The 16,801-nt window shown below is 33.2% G+C and overlaps 1 protein-coding gene across 1 annotated transcript in view; it reads right to left on the bottom strand.

Annotated features, from left to right (window-relative positions):
- LRRTM4 (leucine rich repeat transmembrane neuronal 4) overlaps positions 1 to 15,961 on the bottom strand; it is a 702,546-nt gene extending 686,585 nt beyond the window's left edge. Inside the window, exons 1-2 of the mRNA XM_044261514.1 lie at positions 15,162 to 15,961; positions 11,778 to 13,324 (exon numbers count right to left, since the gene is read on the bottom strand). Of these exons, the coding sequence (XP_044117449.1) occupies positions 11,778 to 13,324; positions 15,162 to 15,165 (1,551 nt within the window). The 5' untranslated portion in view covers positions 15,166 to 15,961. The remainder of the gene's footprint in view (positions 1 to 11,777; positions 13,325 to 15,161) is intronic.
- Between the last annotated feature and the right edge of the window lie 840 nt (positions 15,962 to 16,801).

Consider the following 16,801-nt stretch of genomic DNA (forward strand, 5'->3'; position numbering starts at 1 on the left):
TTACAAAATTATTTTTGAACTAGCAATTTCAAAAAAATTAACTTTGTCTCCTAAAATTAATGGATTCGATCAAAATGTCGATATTAATTTTATATGTATCTATACACTTATGATCTTATATATGCATTAGAATTTTAAAATAAAGCAAATCAACTCATCTTTATTGGGGATGCAAAAAATAGGTAATGCAAATTGAACTCTATATTTTTATGTCATCCAGAATATTTCTCTTTGACAGCTATTTCCAAATTGATATGGTATCAATTATTTCCAAACTGATTTATAGATCCACATAATCCCAGTCGTGTGTGTGCATATGTGTGTGTGATAGCACATGTGCATGTGTGTATATATTCAGGAAGAAAAAGGTTAGAGAGAGAGGGAGGGAGGAAGAGAGACATGCAAAATTTTATTTCAAATAAAAATAGCAAAAAAATAACCAAGACAGTTTTTTAAAATATATGTGGAATTTAGTAGAAGACTCCTTTATAAAAATTAAAATATATCTTAAAATCATATTAGCATAAAAATGTGTTTCTTATACAAGAATAGAGAGTGAATCCATAGTAAAAATATAGAAACCACAAAAATGACATGAATGTATGAAAATTTTACATTAATATTGGGCAAAACACACTGACAAAATCCTAATTCTTTAGTGAGGAAAATATAAGTCAGGTCTATATTTCACATTATATACTAAAGGATATTTTGGTATATTAAAGAATTAAATATAAAAATAAATCTATAGGGGAAAGGATCAAAACATAGTGAATGTTTACTTACATACAGGATGTGAAAGGCCTTTCTAAAAATAAAAGCAATGCAAGAGAACATAATGAAAATTACTGTTGACCTCATGGACTGTTCATATATCATATTTCAAAATCAGAAATCCAACAACACAGAATATTGCACACAAAAAATTCTAATGCACTAAGGTTGATGTAAATACTAAACTCTACAAACTAATGTGTCAACTTGTTTAATGAAAGACAACAAATAATGTTGGTGTATATGTGGTGAAATGTTAAATCTTACACAATGCATGTGTTAATACAAATAGGTGTATATTTTTGAGGGGGTAATGTAGCAATATGGCTTAAGAAGTTTAAAGTTTTCATTCTTTTGGCTATGCATTTTCTCTTCAAGGATTCTACCTACACAAAGAGGTCACTGTAGAACTATTCCAACAGTGAAATAACTCAGCACAAATGTCCAACAAAAAAGAAGCCTTAAGTAAAAGATGGCACATTTGAGGACTGTAGTATCAACATACAGTATTTTAAGACGTTATTCTATTCATCACAAAATGTGAACCTTAAAGTAACAATATATAAATCTATACATACAGTTTTCAATGCCAAATTGACTTTATGAAGCCCACGATACACTACCTGTGCACATAGCAGAAGTAAAATAGCAGAATTTTAAAAGTATTATCACTGCACAGTGAAAATTTTTGATAATTATTTTGTTTTATTTTTATAAATAACATTGTTTTCAACATTTTCAAAAAAAGCATTCATTTATAATTAGAGAATAATGAAAATGCATGACACATTAGGTAAAGGCACAAAGCTGTACCTCATATTTCTAAATAATATTTATCTTTAGTATCTATAAAATAGAAATATCTGTCATTGATAAAATAATGTATTTGCATATGTATTTAATAATTATGTTCTGGTAAGTTTTCAGTAAGAAACACAATGAGAAAGAGAAATGGATACTATTATTTTTATAGGCCAATGATCTTTGTCAATCTTCCTGTTTTGGTGGAGAATTATATATACATTTTCAAGGAAGATGCTATGCCAAAATTAAAGAAGCATAAATTTGGAATATTGATTTAAAGTCAGCTTTTATCATCCAGTCATTTGAGGAAACACAGAGAGTCAAAGAGATTACGATTTGCAAAAGGTTAAAATATTATATTTATAAATAACGTTCTTTTACCTTTCAAATCTCAAGATTAGAATCTAAGCAGTTATTCTCAAAAATTAAAAAAAAAAAAAAGATTCTGGTTAGAGTTCTGTAGACCGTATCGCAAGAGTATGAAATGGATTGACTATTTGGCAACTGGGGAAGGGAAAGAGGTTGAGCATAGTAAGTTCAGGGCTAATGACTCTGTGGTCACTCTTTGTTGCAGGCCAGAAATCACAGTGGAAATAGCTACCACTGAACTGCCATCCCTACTTCAAGAGGAAAAATGAGATCCCCCACTGGAATGGGCCTAGTGCTGACACTTAATTGCCAAAGACAAGATAGGCATAGATACCATAAGAGACAGTAAAGTCAAAGTAGTAATCAAAATAATTGGACTCAAAGACCCGTGGTGTTGTCTACTTGATCATGGTGTCCCTAGGAAAAAAGTACTTGAGTACTAATTCCTACTTGATCAGTATAAGTAGGTCAGATCTAGGTCAAGTGAACAGAAGTATAACCTGAATCACGAGAACAGTGCCATGGCCCCATAATCAATTCCCAGACTTGAGCCAGTTTGCAGATCCAGAAACATTTAAATGAAAGGTCAGATCCCCTTGAGGAAAGAAAGACAAAGCTACACTGTCAAAATGTATACTCTAAATCTCTCTCCTAGCCTTTCCCAAAGAGAGAAACAGCTATTTAACAAAGTGACTATGCACTGGGCAAAGTGGTGTAATCAGTTTTGGGGGCTTACTGGAACTTGATTTGGAAGTGACACTAATTCCTGCAGATCCAAAGCATCACTGTGGTCTCAGAGTTAGATTAGGGGCTCATGGTGATTGATGGAGTTTTAGCTCAGATCCGTTTCACAGTGGGTCTAGTGGGTCCAGTGGGTTCCTATCGTTCCTAGGGATGTATCCTATCGTTACATCCCTACTTCCAGAATACATAACTGGAATAGACATATTCAATGACTGGAAGAATCCTCATTTTGGAATAATTCTGCATTTCCAATCACCATGAAAATAACATGCTGTTTTCTCCAGAAAAGATAAAATTTTGTCTTTTGTCTATGGGGCATTTGTTTTGTTAAGGACATGCAATAATGGTGTCCTCTATTTCACAGCACACAATGGTATCACAGGAGGTGTTATTCCATGGGGAAACTTCAAAAGAAATGTAGTTCACATTAAAATATATTACAAGTATGGGGACAAAAATAGGAATTATATAATAATCTATTTATGCAAAAATAAAAGCCCATATTATATTAAACCAAGATACACACTTATATACATAAAATCATTAAATATTATGTATTTTTGCTAGAGAAATTTCAGGTCTTCTTAAAAATACATATTAACTTCTTGTTATGCATAAACACTTTGGGGAAAACTAAAGCTGCCTCCACTGGTTAAGAAAATGAACTGAAGGGCAATACTTGATCAGAATGGAAATTTATAAGTTGTTTCTATAACCCATTTCTTCCTTAGAGCTAATATTAATAAAAGAACTGTAAATGCTACCTTCTTTGAAATGTGAATAAAATGTTCAGCCAAGGGAGTATTTTACAATCCTGAGGTATTATTTATATATTAGTGTGTATGGTACCCAAACTAAATTACAGCTCAGACAAGGGACTGAAAGGTCAGGTTTATTATTCACTTTAGTAAAAATGTAACCACAACACTTGTTTCTACATCAGGGAGTATTATAACCATCATTATAACTAATAATAACAATGAAAATAATACAGCCACAATGTATTTTGCATTTTTCAGTAGACAGTAGGGCTTATGGCTAATAATCATTTATATTTACATTGAAGCTTTTTATGGAGGAGTTCAGAGTGGTTTTCAAATAGTAGCTCATTAATCATTTCAACAAGTTAGTTGGAAAGTTATTATCCCAGTTCAATAGATGGAAAAATTTTATCACAGAAAGGTCAGATACATATTTACTTGTCCAATATTACAGAAGTAAAGTGAGTCAGTTTCAAATATCTCAGACCTTCTTTTCACCCCTTGATCTAACCACTGGACCAATGCAATTTTGGTCCATACTATGGTTTGACCATCAACCTAAAGTACTTTAAGGCTGACCTCTCTGCTATTACTTTTACAGACCTATAAACACAGAAGAAAATAACAATTTTTCATCTGTGGAGATCATACTAAAAAAGACTCAGACACAATTAATTTATATTTATATTTCTTTTTTAAGTCTTATTAGAAATATTTAACAATGCTGGTGTCAATTTAAAATTATAAATATCAAAACCTTCATAATGAAATGCATAATAAATTAAATTTATGCTGAAAGAAACAGGCAATATTTTCAGGGCTTCGTTTGAACATAAGCACATTTAATAGGAGTTACTTAAAGGAAACAAGAAATCAACTTTTAATAATTCCAACCCTTGCAAATAATTAGATCACTAGGAAAAAATGAAAAAACCAATGCTTCAGTAAATGTGACCTGAGAGAGGAGGGAAGAATTAAAAACAAGCACAGAATTTAAACTCAGACTGTTTCTTGTTTGCTTTTAAAAATCAGTGAAATTTCAGTGCTTTATCTGATAATACTTAATCTTAAAAGAAGACAGTGAAACAAAATTGTTAACCTTTAAAATGAAAATATACCATGAATATGAATGAAATAGAACTGTCTTTCTAAAATAAAATAACTTCAGGTATTTTTCCTCTTTGTCTAAATAATTTGCTACTCCAAAATTAACGTCTATATAATTTTGCACTAACCTTGAAAATGACCCAAAAGTGAAATCAGTTCCTAACCCTACACATTCCTATTTGGAAGAATATATTTGCTTATGAGGTCCTAAAAAAGAGTCAGTTTTCTTAAACAAATCCATCTATATTCACTTTAGCTTTTTGCTTTGAATATTTAAGTATACTGCAAAAAAAAATTTTTTTAGTTTTTAGGCTCAATGGGATCTGAAGATTTCAACCACTGAAATATTAAGTAAAAATGACAATTATACATTTATACAGGAAATTTTGTTTTAATATTGTAATTATTATCTTTAATTTTTTCTTTTAAAATCAATGTGATAAAAATGTGTAATGTAACATTCTTCTACTAGAAGAATTTACATTAAAAAAAAAGAAAAAGATGACTCTTCTTGCTAAGTTTAATGATTATATATATCTTTACCCTTCTGAGGTCTGAGAATTCAGTAAATATTTAAAAGACTAAAGTAAAGTAGAGAATAGAACTTTCCAAGAGATGGTGATATGGACATCCAAAAATTCAGAAAACAATCATGGTCAATGACAGAAGAAACAAAATTATGATGTCTAAATGGTTTTAATGTCTCCCCAAAATATTTTCTTTTGAGGTAATACATGTGAATTGGACAAGTAGTATCTATTGAAAAGTATAATTTATATTACTTTAATATGTATACAATATACATCTTAGCATTTTAGAAATATTTATGTGGGATATATGGGTCTTTAATTGCACATGGTTGCTTAAGTACAATTGTATTTCAAAGTTACTTTTGTATATATTTAACAAAATCATTTATATATTAAAATATAGAGATCTCATTAGTCTGTACAAAAAATGCTAAATACCATAATCTTATTTAGTTATGCATGTGTTTACTACTTATCTGGTCAGGCATCAGTTATTGTTCAATGTGTTCCTTTTAGCCAAACTTAATTTTTGGACAAGATTTTTTTTTTTCTGATTTTATAAAAAATTTTCTTACCATTACTTTAACCATTCGTTAGTGCATATTAGTTTTACCGTCCTTTCACTCCCAAACCTTAGGTTTACAAGTATTATAAGATTTGACTTAAAGTCAAACATCTTACCCTTAAAAAATAATTTATCCACATCCTCATTTGCTTAAGACTTAATTTCTCTTGACAGTGAAAGCATTATTTTTTTAACTATTTAGCAGGAGTATGAATCATAGTGTTTGCATATATTGAGGAGTTTATATTGAGGAGTTTTACTAAAGCAGTTTATAAAAAATGTAGTGATTTTGATACCAAAGGAAGTAGTGTGGTTTTCTCAACTTTCTTTAATTTACAGCTAAATTTTTAATGGCTTATGGAGCGCCTAAGAAAAACACCACCATAATTTCTCTTTCATTTTAACAATATTGAGATTTTATTAAATTGACCTGATAAATGATACTTCTCTTGGTACTATAAAAAGCAATTTTAATTTTAAAACATATTTAACATCACTTTCATGCTTTTCACTGATCCAAAGTCATACTAATATTTCAAAACTCCCACTGTCTGATGATACACAGGTTGCCAGTGTTTCACTTTGATTTAGTGATTCATGAATCTCTAGAGACATGAAAATTCTGATGAGTCACCAAGTCCCCAATGCTAATATTACCGAGCAACTTCCAATGCATAAAGCTATCTATAAATGTAATTCCTGAGACTAGGATGAGTAGATTTTATTGAATACAGAGAAGTCTCAAGAAGAAAAATTCTGAAATTACATGAAGATCACTGGGGTGTGTCAAAAGCTGTACATTCCTAAGACCATAATGTAGTCAGACTTTTCAATTTGTAATCTTAGTAAAATTTTGTCCATGACATGCTAATGTAAACTTATTCTAAAAAAAGTAATTGAAGCCCTTATCATCAATTTAAAATCTTTCCTAAATTAACTATGTCAGGCTTTCTTGGAAACTGTCACTCTTCACCACTACCATTTGCATATTCTAATGAAAGCTCTATTCACAAATAGATTTTAATTGAATCAGATTCAGACAATAGATTTTTTTTTTAAATCAGTCATATTTTGAATGCTCTCAAAGTAACTAGTTACTTGCCAGAATTTAAAAGATACATAAATGTGTTTGTGTGCTAGCATATATGCATATGCGCACATGCATGTGTATTATGAAGTTTCCCCTCAAGCATAAAGAAATTATAATGTTCCTCACCTGAGCATGCCAATTTTTATTAACTCAAGTTCTTTCTTTCTCACTGCCAATGAATATAAATAACTCAGTTTTTCCTCCATATCCCATCTTGCCCTTTTAGTCCTGAAAATGACCGCAGAGTTTACAAAGTTTACTAGTCTAAGGAATGCTTGGAGTTGGGATATATTGGGCTAGTTGCATATACTCATTTAGTGATGGATCACAGAGAAAGGAAGTGACTAGCCCAGAGTCACACCAAAAATGACAATGTGTAGCTTAAATTCTGATTTTGGAAAAAAAGAAGAACATTAAGACTATCTAAACATGAAATACTACTAATTTTAGAGAGGTTTAAACACTTCTCTTAAGAAGTATGTTTCCTGACGAACAAATTCTGATAATAACAACCCTAGATTCTTTCACGAATATTTCAAATGTCCAAAACAGAAAGGAACTTTAATGGAAATATATTTCTCTCTCCGTGTATATGAACACATACACATACATACATACAAACACACACATATACACACACATAAATATACGTTATGTGAATATACAAAGCAGAGTTTCCGTTATAACATTTTGACATAACACAGCAGTAGTAAGCCACCAAAATGAAGTTTATTTTCTATAGTTTTGTATTGGTAAAGTATAAGTTAAACTCAAGGATATTGGGCTTACTTCACTTAGAAATCCTCTTTGAACCCATTACACTTTTTAGTTCTTGGAAATTAATTTAGTATACTTTATTTATTTATTTTTTTAAGATTTTATTTATTTATTTGACAGGGAGAGACACAGCGAGAGAGGGAACACAAGCACAAGGAGTGAGAGAGGGAGAAGTAGGCTTCCCACTGAGCAGGGAGCCCTATGTGGGGCTCAATCCCAGGCACGAACTGAGCTGAAGGCAGACGCTTAATGACTGAGCCACCCAGGCACCCTCATTTACTATACTTTAAAATGCCAATTTCTAAAGTTTAAAAAGAAGTTAATAATCCCTCTTAAATCAATAGTTAGGATCTGACATAATATATTCAATAAATATAAAGTGTTAGAAATGATCTATACCACCTACTGCACAGCAGTGAAAGAAATAACATCAGCCCAATTACAACCATTATATATATATATTTTACTTGATTTTGAAGAATTGTTTACTAAAATATCAAATATTTGAAAAATAAATATCAAATGTCACCTATACTCCTATTTTCCTAATGGTAGTCCTATTAGCATTATGGGATCACTAAATTTTATATCTCAATTAGTTAACTTTTAAAATCCATTGGATAGAGGATTTCTTTAGAAACCACTTTCATTTATTTATTCATTTTAAGGTTTCACCAGTTCCTTTTTTTTTTTTAATTCGCAAGAGAAAGTGTTCTCTCTTCTCCTATATTCACAATGACTAATTTATAAAGGTCCTTGCTATTTTCAGTTGATACAACGTATCCTAGAAAAACAGGTAGTCAAAATTTGTTCTGCATAAATTTAAAGTAAAATTTTGTAGGCAGAATAAAGTAACTTCATAATTCTGGTAATACTTTTTAGCGAGATAAAGCTACGCAAAATTTCACAAACTATTTTCAAAAGTATGTATTGCAATTCTCTCTCTCTCTCTCTCTTTTTTTTTTCTGTTTTGTTCTGTTTTGGGGTTTTTTTTGCTATTTACTCTCTTAATAACAACTTACTAAGCTTTAGGCAAAGCTGTATCCTTTTGGCTTTAAGTTCTTTCTGAGCACATACTGAGGATAGACAAATTAAATGATCGAGTTCAACCAAGCACATTGCTCCACTCAAGGTATGATGATTGAGATGTAAATATCTGTTAGAATTGTGCCATATATCATATTAATTATTCAGAACTATCTACTCTGTTCTTCTTTTATAGATATAAGAGATTTTTACTGCCTAAGGTACTATAATATTCTCCTTCAAATTATTAGCATAGAATGTGCATGTGGAATTTTCAAAATTATATCTTATAAAGAATAGAGCCAAAGTTATTCACTTATTGAATGTTATATTTGTGTGTTAGCTCACAGGCACCATTCTAATTAGGGGTCTTAATATTTTTATTTTCTTCTTTAAAGAAATAGACAAAACAAATATTTTAACTATATTTAGATCATGGTAACTAAATGTAACTGTTGTATAAGTGGAATTTTCAGTTTAATGTAGTTTTTTTCCAAGGCACTATCTTAGAAAATTAGCATTTAGGGCTAAGTTTTCTAGTTAAATATTTATGGCTTTATTGGGTAAAGTTTGGTGTTTTGAATTAAAAAAAAAAAGCCCTAACTCACAAAATTGTATTATAAATATATTAATGCCTTTTTTCCTAAGCTATTGATAAAAACACCAGATTAAAACTCAGCATACCTCTATAGGCTTAAAAAAAATCATAAACTTGGACAAATCACTCCTCTCTCTTGGCTTCATTTTATAGAAAAATTTTCTGAACAGGAGAATTTTTACTCTGTGGTGACAAAGACATAAGGAGAAGTTAAGGTTGTCATCACAGTTTCTAAGAATTTGCTTTTTCTCATTTCTTTGTTCACCCGTAACTATAATAGATTGAACATCCTGTCATAAAAGGGGAGCGGTTGCTGCAATGTTCTTACGGTTTGTGTTTCAAAACAAGTTAACGTCATTCAAATCTAGCTTCACTGGACCCCTTGACTTAATGGTCTTAAATGGATAGCCTGTCATTTTTCATTTTTTAGGGCATGGAGAGTTTGATCTACTTTAGCAAGGCTGCCATTTCAATTCTCTTCATTACAATATTTAATTAAATTCTTCATTATTTAATATCCTAACACCACATTCAACTCCAACAATGCCACTGCAATTCCATGAACATAAACTCCCCTCCATAAAATATATATAGTATCAACATGTGTTTTGAAACACGCTTTTATGGAATAAAGCACGCTTTTATTTTGTTCCTATCATGGTAAAGCCTAGGGTATTTGAAAGAATAATCTCTGGAACTGAAGATCTCTGTAAGTTTTAGAATCACTATACTCAAGTCCTAGTTCTTTAAGAATCTTTCTTCTTTCTTGGTGATTATTCTAAATAAAAATCACCTTTCTACCATAAAAGTCAAGAGAAAATGAATGGACCTGGATTTTCTTTTTCTATTATTAGCCTTTAAAAGGATCTCAAAATATAAAGAGAACCTAGAATAAAACAAGATGAACTTGTTTTACTAATATTCATGTATAGTATATAAATATCAACCTGTAATAAAAGCATCAAGACTTGTTAAGACTTTCATATAAAATCTTTTATTCTCTTTAATTTTTAAGATCAAATGCTCATACAGGTTTCTTTTAGGGATTAATTATTTGGGATTACTTTTCTTATGTTCAGTTATACACAGAAAGGAGAAAATGAACTCTGTAAATAATAGTTCAGTATTCCAAATTCTACTAGGTTTGAGAATATTTCAAACTCAGTGCCTTGTCTGAAAACATTTTCATTAGCATCTGCCTTTAGGATTATAGAAAAACTGGGTATATATTATCAAAGAGCAAATTATTTTTTCCAACTACTGTAACTAGTAATAAAAGGAAAAATACTCATTCAACACTCATGAAAACTTTCCTTTGAAAAACTAATCCTCTAAAATCATATATTGAGACAACATACTGCCAGAACCTTCTCTTTCTATTACTTTATTCCAGCAACAAGGCCTTGGCAGTCACGTCTTTGTACTTTTTGATCAACTTTACCACACAAAGAACAATTTGCATCCAGTACTAGTTATCAACAGTTTGGAAATCTGTGGCTATTTTCTACTCCTAAGCATGATACTCTAAGTGATCTTTAAAATTAAATAATCAGAAACTGGATCCAAATACATTCTCATGAAAATGAGAATAATGTAACATGGAAGGCCTTCATTTCAAGCTGATGTTACAGAAAGGGAGAATATCCAGAACTCAGATCTCTCTCTCTTTATTTATAAATGTTTGCATCACTTAGTTTTGGATAAGTTTAACAAGAATACACATTATTTCTTTTGGGGATGACAGCAACATTGACAAACAGTCCCTGTTATGCCTGTCATTATGTTATTGCTAAATCATCCACAATATCATGACCTGATTTTAGTTGCCAGGGACATAGCCAAAACATGGAATTTAAGTATTATTCTGATTACATACAAATAGCTAGCACTTAAGAAAACCTATGAAAAGTGATCTATGTCCAGTAATTAAAAAAAAAAAAAAGGAAGGAAGGAAGGAACCAATGGAAGAAGGAAGGAAGGAAGGAAGGAAAGAAGGATGAAAGACATCTTTAAAAGCCTAATACAGTTACACAGTAGGCCTCTGACATTCTCTATGCTGGTATAATAACTAAATGGCAAGTAACACAGAAACAGTTATCCTTGTGAGATCCCTGTTGCATGCTTTAATTATAACTAAAAATTTACAACAAAATCAACCCTTGGGTAAATTGCTCTTTGGTTTAAATCTTCATTACCTCCTGGAATTTTGGTAAAATCATTTTGTTTTTAAATTAAGCTGGTCCCTCCTTCTTTACTCCATTACAGAAGTCAAACAACAAGAACCAGACATTAATTTTAGAATGAAAAGAGTTTTGTGTATATGTGTGTTTGTAAGTCCAACCCCTGTATACAAACTGTTAAAAAACAGATGTTTTAACATAGTACTTTATTCCAACTTAATCTCATCCTTGAATGAACTTCTTTCAAGTTTCAACCATTAAAAAAAACAAAAACAAAAACAGTCAATTTCCTGGTGGTTGTAATTTAATTAAGTAACCTTTCACACTGAGCAAAAACCCAAAAGCAAAAGGGTCATTAATCTTTCTAGTGATTAGAGACATCTCTAGAGCTTCAAACATTTACCTCTCCTTCCCCGAAGTAGAAATGCTTTTAGGAGGATCATGGTTCATACCTCGCATTCCCTGGAGCCAGAGATGGTATATGTGCAGGGCCCAGATCCATTAACGGATATATCCATGGTCTCAGAGTTTGTAGGCTTGTAGTCCACATAATACTCCTGTAAAGGGGAATTCATTTGTCTTTCAGACTCTCTGGTCTTTTTCCGCCGCCTCTTCATAAGAGAGTGTTGCTGAAGTTGTTTCATACTGGCTGGGTAGCGTTTCCAAGACACATAGATCACCAAGAGGATCATGGCCACTGAGAGGAACAGAGCCACACTCCCTGCAATAATTTTGTGAAATGAAACATGCTCATACTCTTGCTCTGTGCCAGGAATCTGAAACCCGGGGGAAGGGCTTGGTGTTTCAAGGGTGGGCTGGGTAGGGTCAGATTTGAAAAATGTAGGTTTAGGGATAATCAGAGGCTTCTGGGGCGTTTGGGGTACCAGGTGTGACTTTTCTGTGTTGACCACCTGAACTTCAGAGCAGATATTATATGTTTCCACTGCATCACTAACTTTTTCACCTTGGATATGCTTAGGTCCTGCACATATCATGGTGCTTTCCTTATTTCCTTTGAAATTCTTAAGCCAATAAAACAGAGGACATATGCTCCTACTGCATTCCCACATATTTCCAGACAAAGTGATGGATATTAATGATATCCATGCATTGACAGTTTCCTGTGAGATGTTGGTAAGCTTGTTGGAATCCAAATTCAATTTCTGCAAATTGGGTAGACATTTAAATGTGCCCGGCTCAATTCCTTGGATGTCATTCCCTGATAAATCCAAGTTGTGTAAGGAACTCCAAGTCCATGTCAAGCCTTGGCTAATGGAGCGAATCCTGTTCCACTGTAAGTAAATTGAGCGGAGATTGAAGAGACGTGGAAAATGAGCAAAATTGATCTTGGAAAACTGATTGTGCTCCAAGTGGAGCTCCTTCAACTTCAAGAGGCCAGCAAAAGCATTTCGGGACAAGCTTCGAAGACGATTGTAACCCAAATCCAGAAAGTCAAGATTTCGACAATCTTGAAAAACTCTTATCGGCACAGTCTTTAATGAGTTAGATCTCAAGTGCAAAATGATGAGTTTACGAAGACCTTTAAATTGTTCCGATTGCAATGTCTGAAGTTTGTTGTAGGAAAGATCCAGATTGCGGAGATTGGGAACTGGGTGAAATGTTTTATTGTGCAGATAGGTAATTTTGTTGGAGCTTAGAATTAATTCTTTCAGTCTACGGATCCCTTGAAATGCATCTTCATCCACTGAGCTAATGTAATTATGGTCAAGATAAAGCCATATAAGCTGGTTAAGGCCGGCAAACTGATTGGATTTGAGTTTCTGAATGCTGTTGAACCTTAATGATAAGCCTTGGGACCCTCCAGAAATGTTCTCAGGGATATCTGCGAAAGCATGAGACTCACAGTATACAATTTTGCCATCACATCTGCAGTTCTTTGGGCAAGCTCTCTGAGCCCCTGTGAGCATAACAAGCAGCAGTGTAGGAAGTAGCATTAGCACCACACGCATGCCTCTCAGCTGCGTAATTAAACGGAAACCTACAATATTAAAAAAGAAGACAAATGCACATTGTAAAGCTATTAATATAAATCACCACCAGCTTACCGATATCAGGGGCATTTCATCTAGTGTAGTCATGGGACAGTTGATATAAGAACAAGGAATTTAACATTTGAAGTCTTGTTTTCTTCAGTGTTGCATGTTTTCTACCATGAGGTTTCCTTCATTCCTCCTTGATTTTCAAATCACCACAGTGCCGTGAACTAAAGAAAAGCCTTCCCGAGTTTCATGAGTTCATATGTTCATCAACACAGAAAAGCACACAGCCTGTCTTATCACTTAATGCCAACACTGTCATAACAACAATATTTGGCTAGTCACGCTGTTGAACATCAGTATCAAAAGGGAAGAGTACCAAGTCTTCTGGTAATGGCAAAAATGTGACTTAGAAAACCCCATACTTGTACATCTTTCCTAGTTGAGCAAACAAGCTTTGATTTGACAAAAGAGCTTCAGTAAGCTGTCAAGGTAACCCAAGTTTGCCCTGACTGAAATTGTATCCTTATTGCATAATGGAGTAACAATGCATGAGCTCGAAAAAATGGCATTGGGACAAGTATGGGCAGCCAATGAAGCAGGGTATGAAGACTAATAACAGTGCATGGTACTCTCAATGTGTTAATGAGCATAAATGCTCTCGGCATTCAGGAAGATCTGCCTACCGTGGCTCCCCTGCCCAGGGATATACCAGCTCAGAAGCCTAACTACTGATATAACGCAGAACAGTCCAAAGTTAAGACTGTCAAATTCTTATTAAGTATTTGCATAGAATGCAAAATAATCTTGTATAGTATTAGTTTTGCTGTTCTTTTTAATAGTTGCTTTTGCAAATTTGGGGGATAAACAAGGAGTGAAGCAGTAGATTACTACATCCCCTCCCCTCCATCCGGACCTGCTCAAATTTCTCACTGACTTTTTTTTTTCCTCCCCTACCTCTATTAACTTCAGAAAAACTGCAAAGTTGTAATGTATTGGCACTTGTGCTGCATTTCCAAATCATTGCATGGTAAGGGACTTCTTTCCTCTGTCAATAGTAGATTTATTATTTCTTAGCGGTGGGGGGGAAAAAACCCTCTGTGTAGTTTATTTCTCTTAAATATTCATATTTTAACCAAGAGGCAATCAGCCAAACCTCTAATCAAAAAACTCTCCTTCTTTTACTCAACCAGTTTTTTGTTTTGTTTTGTTTTGTTTTTAATTTGAAACCTGATCTTGCTCTCTGTCCTCTTGCCAGCTACAATCTCATTGAAATACATTCCAGCTCTTCCAGACAGGAGAAAGGGGGGAAAAAAGCCAGTCACACTTGAAAAAATAAGACTGGCAAATGACTGCTGGAAATTTGGAAGCTGTGTTCAGGATACAGCTTTAAAGATAAAACAAACCCTTGTGCGACCTCTAATAAAGTAACGACCCCACCCCTACACACACGCAGTAAAGTGTTAACAATCTTCCTGACAGCGACCAGAAATACAAGCGTGGTTAATATTATCAAGAAATAGAAGCAAACACAATATTTATCTCATGCTCAATTCCCACGCTGTAGAAACACATACAGAAGAGACAGTCTTAAAGATATTTCTCTAGAGTCTGTTTAAGTCCGTGTTATGCATTTACGTATTATAAAAAAAAAAAAAAAAACTACTAAAAGGAAAACGATCTAAAAATATAATAGCAACTATACTGAGTCAACTGGCAAACTCAGAGGCTGCTGCTTTTTGCCTGTTTTCCCGTCTTTTATCAGCTAATGCCGCGACTGAGAATAGGAAGCCAAGAGGATCAGCTTTGGTAAGAAGGAAACAACAAAAGTTCACTTACCCATCCTTTGTCATCCAAAAACGGATCCCCCCTCTCTCAGCTTTCTTCTTATTTGGTCTCTCTTGCTGAAACCACCACCACCTTCATGACACAGTGCGGCTGTCATTCACACCATTCTGATCCCGCATGTGAGCTAGTAGCCCCATACAAACTTCCCCGGAGAGGACAGGCAAAAAATATATATACATATATGAAAAAAAAAAAAAAAATCAGCATGGGGTGGGATGGTGGGGGGCAGGGAGAAGGAAGCCGTTGGGGGGGAGGGGGAGGGCCTCTAAGCTCTGAGGACCATTGTGTAATTCACCAGAGACCCATCAGCAGTAATTGGCAATCTGTGCAAAAAAGCTACAGCCCATTTCGAAGGTAACCAACTTCTCTGTAAAAAGAGAGGTAAAAAAAAAAAGAAAAAGAAAAAGAAAGAAAAGAAAAGAAAATCTTCAGAATACCTGGCATTCCTTATTGTGCTGGCTTTTGCCATTCCCAGATAAAGCAATTCATCCTCTGGATTTTCAGTTCTTGAAGCAAGTAGGCCTCCTGTGCTGTATGAGACCCCAGTTTAAAAGCTATGCAGGCTAGGTTTATCCATTTAGCTGGTCAGGTTTAAAGTGTTTTGTAGCTGTGCTGAGAGGCAGCCCTTGTCTAATTCAGAAGGCTTTCCAGAGACTGATGATGCTCAGAGCTTGTTGGTGCTAATGCTTGAGTTTGTGATACACTGAGTGCCCTCCGCTGGAGAAAACAGATTGCACATTAAAGACGGGAACAAGTGAGCCTGTCAGTGGTGTGCAGCCTTCCCTCTCTCAGAAAGGGAAATTAAAGGCACAGGATCACTTTTTTTTTCCTCTCCAATAATATATATATTATGAAAGCCTCATGACAAGGAATTCCATTCAGTGATATCAAATATTAAGTAAAATACTGGCTCTCTAAATATTATCCAATTGGCAGTTTTTAAAAGTTGCCTTGGCTTTTTTTCCCCTGCACATATCAGAGAATTATTACCTTTTTCAACAGTTTTATTTTTATTCCTGTCAGTTTATATATATTTTGTTAAGCAAACCACATAGAGAAACAATTGTACTAAAGGGGAAAATGTAATTAGATCACTTTTGAAGATAGTCATTTAAAAAATTTTAGATCTAATTTTTAAATTCCCAACTTTGATAATTAAATACATTCTGTAATTTTGCACATCTTATTGAACAGTCTAGATCATCATTATTTTCTAAAAGTGTACATTCTTAGTCTTAAAGTAGTTATCTTTAATACTATATTGCCCAAATGTGTGGATATCTAAGAGAGACTAAATGTTATTTCAATAAGAGTATCATTCCAGAGTATAATTGCTATCCTTAGTACAGTCACTATATTTCAAAATCATCTACATTAATAATACAAATTTTTCTTATGCAAGTCGCTTATAATGTGTAATTCCAGAAAAACAAAAGCATGTGAGTTCTATATCGCTATCATATTTATCTAAAATTTGCAAAATATCCTCAAAATTAGAAAGGAAGAAATGATCAAACACTTGAAATATGTATTTTAAAAAGCTTATACTTTCCTTCAAGTTGCCATTGGACTTTGAAAAAAAAAATGGTACATCACCTTCCATTTTGTTTCTCTTCTTTAATTGTTTATTT

Source organism: Neovison vison, chromosome 8, assembly GCF_020171115.1.
Source record: "Neovison vison isolate M4711 chromosome 8, ASM_NN_V1, whole genome shotgun sequence".
Taxonomy (NCBI): Eukaryota; Metazoa; Chordata; class Mammalia; order Carnivora; family Mustelidae; genus Neogale; species Neogale vison.